Raw genomic sequence first — 6,352 nt, forward strand, 5'->3', positions numbered from 1 at the left:
ATTTCAGAGGGTTATTGTAGAGGTTTCCTGAAACAAAAGATGCAAAGAACCAAAAAAAAAAAAGAAAGAAAAAAAAAGAAAAAAGAAAAAGAAGAAGGAGGAGGAGGGAGGAAGAGGAGGAGGAGGACGAGGAGAAGGAGATTGCTCAACAAATGTGAGTCACCCTGAGCCTCAAGCCACTGTTCCCCACATAAGTTCTGACACCTCACCTGGTGAATCTGTTTTCACTTGGTTGAATTTAAAGTCCATAGAACAAGCAGAGTAAAAATAATATGAATCTTTAGCAGAGATGAAATCAAGTCCTTTTTGAGGTGGCATTTATCTGGGGAGGAACAAACCCCTTGTCCACACCCAGCACCACCACACACAGCTGAGTTCCTGGTCACCATGTATTTCCTCTTTCCCATTTTGTGGTCAAATTCTTCTGGGAGGATTAACCTTGAACAAGAGCAACAGCCACCAGTACCAAGAGGTAGGCACCCAATAGGAGGCCTGAAAGGCCACCATTAGGGATATTCTAATCCTTGCTCTCCACATACTCTTTGTCAAACATTAATGGCCTTGGGCAGAGTAAACTAATCAGTATTGGAGTTAATTGGTTAGAAGTTTCTTCAGTTTTGCAGTATGGCAAACCCCTGCCCTGCACTCTGCCAATAAGAGGTGACAAATGACTTTCTGGGAATTTGGTAGACTTGAGATTCCTTATGGGGAAAAGGGCTGAGATCTGGCCTATGGCCTCACAGATGCAGGAGAGAGATCAGGATCGAGCCTTGCGTGCCCCTACATACTCTGAACTCCCAGTTCCTCATCCAAACCTCTGATTCCACCAGGCCCTGATCAGGAAGTTTGCAGTCCATACTGGGGGAGGCAGGACTCAGGTCCAAGAGACACAGACCTCCCAGCAGAGTCCTAGGCTAGGCAGACATACATGAGGAAGGAGTAGCCATGGAGCCACGGCCAGGTTTAGGGCAAGGGTCAAATGCCTTTGGGTACCCAGACACTTGAGCTTTTGAGATAGAGAAGAGCTGGCAGCTGAAGCACTCAGAGCAGGGGGTGTTGATCAATGGCTCGATTCATTCTCAACAATCCCCATTGTCTGAGCCAGCACAGAGACGGGCATTATCTCCCAAAGCCACTAGGAAGAAAGGTCCCAAGGCACAGTCAGGAATCAGAGTTCAAGCCTACAGAAGCCACATTGAGATATCTGGCTTAAAATTTGGATGACATATTTGAGATTGAGGATGTTTCAAAAAGTACCCATACAATGTGGTTCCCATCCTCAGAGACCAACAGAATGCCTAATTGCTGGTTGTTCATTTATTTATTCTGTTCTCTCTCTCTCTCTCTCTCTCTCTCTCTCTCTCCAAAGGATATGGGGATTTATAGTTTAAGATTATGGTCTATGAAGTTGTTAATGTAGACATGAAAGAAATCAAAGCCCTGGTTCCAATTAACAATTACTAGAATGGAGCAATGTGATGGACTTAGAGCTTCCTAGTAACCAGGGTAAGAAGAGAAACACAGTAGGAAAATACTTCCTTCCCCCAACCTTCACTCTGCAGGAAGCCTGTTGGACTGATCACAGCCTATACTTACTTTGTCAGTCCCAAAGTCCTGTCTAGGATCAGGCCAAGGGGAAGATCCTAGTAATTCCTACAGGAAATGAATGAGCCTGACTTTTCCCCTTGCATATTAGGGGAATTGATGGGGTACCCCTTAGACCAAACCACAAGCACTAAGAAAGAAGTCTAATTTCCCAACTGAAGTAACACATCTAGTCTGGGCACCTCATGGAAACATGATCAGAAGAGAATGGGAGAGATCTAGAAGAGAATGGGAGAGATCTAGAATCAATAATAACAACAATAATAATAACCATCAGCAGCTGATATTTTGAAGCACCTACTCTTCAAAGCATTGTTGAGAGTGTCCCCAGGGTTCTTCAGGGGAAGGACATCATGAAGAAGATGATTTTGTCAAGGAAAGAAATACCTACTAGAAAAGGAGAGAGGAACAGAGCAAAGGCTGTCCTTCCCCAGCCTGTGACAGGAGACTCAAAGTAGGGATGGATGACTGAAAGAAAGAAATCAGAAAAAAAGAATCAGCCCAGCTCCACTCACTGATCTTCCCAGTCCAAAGGCTCACTACTCTTCTGCAGCAGGGAGAATCCAGGGTGTAAAGAGAACCTGAAGAAAATTAAAGGTATTGAGGTGTGCCTCAGACCCTAGCCTTACCTTATTGCCTTGTGAGACTAGACTTTTCACCCCTAAAGGGGAAGATGATGCTTCAAAGTCCCAGACTTTAGGTTTAAGAATCTTCTCCAGTTGAATTTCTGGTGGAGAATTTTTTGCAAAGCATCATATCACCACCTGCTATGATCCTGCCCCCAGCCCCAGCCAAAGACCAAGATTTAAGATATACCCTGTTGAGGCCAGTTTTTTGGACCCCTTGTCAGAGGTACCAAATATAGGCAGAAAGGGCTGGGGGGCACTGAGGAACCAAAGGCTGAGAATAAGATCAAACCAGGCATATGCGGTTTTGCATTTACCATTTCCATGGGAGTACATATTGAATGTATGTGTGTTTGCACTGAGAGGAAGTGTGTGCACGACAGACATGTGGACAGGAGTATGTGTGCCCTGAGCAGCTGCAAGCACCATGTGGGTGCCTTATGAGTGTACACTATGTGAGTGGATATCCCTCTGTCTTCCTGCCTCTTCTGGTCCCCCAAGCTGTCTCCCTAACCCTGGCCCATTCAAGTGGGGTCAGAGCCCCATTCACTCTGGTGGTGGCTGAGAGCTCTGAGTTCTTACTCTGCCGATAGCCCTGAGAAACCAAAGCTGCTTGACACAGACGAGACACCTCAGCTTGGGGACAAGTCAAGCACTCTAGAAAATGTGAGTTCAGATGTTGTTCCTTATGACCCAGCTTCTGAGGTCACAAGCTCACTCACACAGCCATCATCTGAATATGGATGGGCTGAACCCATTTCAGGGCCTCCAGCACCACCCCCTACAAGTGCACTTCCATAGGTACAGACACCATCCACCCCGCATGGCAGGTGCCACATAGACACGAAGCCACCTCTGAGCACACTCCAGGCCCATATCACACACAGATACACTCATACACCCAACCTCACGCTGCAGTACGTGCTAGAAAAATCCCTCAGGCCCACATCTGGGGCCAGACACACTCCCTCCCACTGGCACATGCTCCCCACTCAGAAGCACTCACTGACACACACCTACCATCCAAAGAGTCACAAACCTGCTCTGTCCCCAGCTGGGCTGCCAGATCCAACCTCAGCCGTGGATTCAGGCAGTTAGGGAGGCCACCTTGTCTGCTTACTTTTCTTCTGAGCATGCGAGGGAGCAAGCGGGTGCGTGCGAGTGGCCAGTGGTGACAGGGCGCAGCTGGAGCTCCAGAGGCAGGCGCAAAGTAGCCGCTGGGGCTGGCCCAGCCCAGGGGCCGCCTGCTGCCCCCCGCCCCCGCCCCGCTCGCCCCCGCCCGCCTGCTCCACGGCGGCTGCAGAATCCCAAGGCCTTTCCACAGCAGCGCGCTCCCTGCCAAGCCTCTGTCCCGCGTCAGGCACCGAATCTCAGCAGGGCCGAGGGCTATTTCAGTGCCCCTGGCAGTGGAAACATCGTGCTGTCATCTGTGGGAGCGCTGGAATGGGGACGCGGTCAGGCCTAATTAGAGACCTGGCTCACCCATGGGCAGGGCGGGAGTCACGGCAGGCAATCACCCCGGAGCCTGCGGAGCCATTAGGGCTGGGACGCCCAGATGTGCCCCGCATGCCAACATCTGGAGAGGGGAAGGGAATGCGCTGCAATCGTTTCTCTTGGAACTGAAGCAAAACAAGGAGGGATTTGGGTGCAGTTCATATTCTCTGTGGAGGGAGCCGCCTAACCCGGGAACCTCCAAATGCCTGGAATTTGACTTGGTTCATTCACTGCAGGTGCTTCCCTTTGGACCCTAAGTCACCCACATAAGTTACCCTTCACATCACAGATCTGCCAAAAATGGCAGGAGCTGATGCAAAGACTCCTTCAGGCTTAGGCAAATCAGACACTCCCCACCCCACTCTGGACTCCATGTCAAATGGCTAAGTCTAGAGAAGTTTGATTCCTACCCAAAAACTCAGGAATGTTGCATTCTTAAACTGCAAGGAAGCTTGGAGGTCATTCCATCCAACTCCCTCCTTCCTGTCATGAATCCCCAGGGCCTGAAGAACCATTACCTATTCTTGTAGATCACCAAGAAAAAGCAGCCCTGGCTTCCCTTGGGCCCTGTTCCAAAGTTTGAACTTTCTCATTGGCAGGAAGTTCTTCCTGGCATCTAACCTAATCACTGCCAACTATGTCACTTTGCTCCATTAAGTGTTCAAGTTGAGGGAGAGGGAGAGCAATGACACAAAGTCCACTCCAAGTCCCACTTCACCTTCTCTTCCTTGATGCGAATTATCTGTTTCTGTTCTCAGATTCTGACTGAAACTGTATGTTGCTCCCTGGCTTTGGGTACTGGCATTAAGTCACCTGCCTCAGCTCTCTAGGGGCCCAGGGATATATATGTGGCCAAGTCATTCCCCTCAGACAAGCCAGTTTTGCTCCCAGCCTCCACTCATTCCAGATAACCTTGTTCTCCTCCCCAGCTCCTGTCTCAACAAGGACTGTCAGGGAGTGAGACAGGGTTTGGGGCTTCCAGTGAACTGGGGGTGGATGCTATCACTGGGGTCACAGCATTCCCCAAAGGTGCAGTTTGCATAATCTTTTCTCAGTCTGTTTCTGGTAGGTCACACTTGGTTTGCTACATGCTCCTTTGAGACACTTGAGATCAATGCCCCTCATCCAACACACAAACACACATACACACACACACACACATACACACACACACACACACACAAAACAGTATGAGAAAAATAGTCTGGATTTTGTTCTCAAAGAGACCTTTCTTTGCATTCTGCTTCTATACTTTCTAGTTGCATGTCCTTGGACAAGTCACTTAACCTCTCTCAGCTTCTGTTTTTCCACATATACCATGAGGATCATCATCATCTCTACCTGCTCCTATGGTTTAAAAAGTATGGAATAAGGTCAGGTATATAAGATTACCTGGAAAGTCAAGATATTTTTTAATATACCAGAAATGGAATGAGGCTTAGATTTTAAATAGCCATCAACATTAGCAAAAAATCTCAGAGGCTTTTATTTCTAAGTCCAAATTGTGTACCTGGATTTTGGGACAAGGGAGGAATGACTTCGTTTGCTACATGTTCCCTTGAGACACTTAACGTTAATGCCCTGCACCCTACACGCACGCACACGCACACACATCCCCTTCCCAGATACCTACAGCACAACACAGCCTCCTGGACTCCTGGAATCCCCATAGGCCCCAGCCACCTGGACCCTTGTTGGCCGCCTCTCCATTCCCTGGGGGCCGCCTCATGGCTCCAGTCTTGGCCCCGCAGCAACTCCAGGTCTCCTTACATAGGCGCCTGTGAGCAGCTTCTCTCTCCCTGCCCATCCTTCTGAGCCATGGCCCTAGGAAGACCTGTGTGTCAGAGCCCTTCAAAGCACTTCAGGACTGAGGCTGCCCAAAGCAGCTTATGGAAGCCTCCTCCCCCTCCACTCCCTCCTCTCTGCCTGCCTGGCTTCCAGTGCTGGGCTGCTTAATTCTTAATGGAAATTCCATCCGCAGCGCAGGCCCTAGCTGGCTCAAGAAGTCCAGGCATGGGCCAAGAGCGAATTCCACCCAGAGAGAAGGGGCCTGCCTGACCATCTAAACACATGTACACAAATGTACAAAAATGTACACATACACACAGGCGGGGAGACATTCACAAACAGAGTCTTACCCAAACACATCCATACCCTGAAAGACAGTACATTCCAACCACTAGCATTATTGCATGGTACTAAGTACTTTACAGGTATCAACTCCTCTAACCCTCCCAGCAGCACTAGATTCTGGTATCATCCCCATTTTAACACACCAGGAAACTGAGGCATGGGGAAGTTCAGTAACTTGCAGAGGCATCTGGTAATCACAGCCTAACACATGAGCACTAGGAGCTGTACAAGAGGCATACACGTATTGTTTCATTTTGCTTCCATAGTAACTTTTTGTAGATCCCATTTATTCCCATTATACAGACAAGGAAAATGGAGGTGGTGGCTTAAATCCCCTATCTGGCCTCCCAGATGGCACAATGAAAAAGGTTCTACACAGATATTCATGGAAACCCTCCTAGATGTACAGGGAGACACACAGGTAAGCAGACACATGCTCACACTCAAAGGCACAGACACAGCAGCTTATTCTACCTAAACCAAGGCAGGAACCT

General features: G+C 48.7%; 1 protein-coding gene across 1 annotated transcript in view; it reads right to left on the reverse strand.

The window, feature by feature from the left end:
* The window catches only part of Insc (INSC spindle orientation adaptor protein), a 126,887-nt gene extending 121,424 nt beyond the window's left edge, over window positions 1-5,463 (reverse strand). Inside the window, exon 1 of the mRNA XM_047517151.1 lies at window positions 5,359-5,463. Within this exon, the coding sequence (XP_047373107.1) occupies window positions 5,359-5,454 (96 nt within the window). The 5' untranslated portion in view covers window positions 5,455-5,463. The remainder of the gene's footprint in view (window positions 1-5,358) is intronic.
* Window positions 5,464-6,352: the final 889 nt, after the last annotated feature.

The sequence above is a fragment of the Sciurus carolinensis genome, chromosome 11, assembly GCF_902686445.1.
Source record: "Sciurus carolinensis chromosome 11, mSciCar1.2, whole genome shotgun sequence".
In the NCBI taxonomy this organism is placed as follows: domain Eukaryota; kingdom Metazoa; phylum Chordata; class Mammalia; order Rodentia; family Sciuridae; genus Sciurus; species Sciurus carolinensis.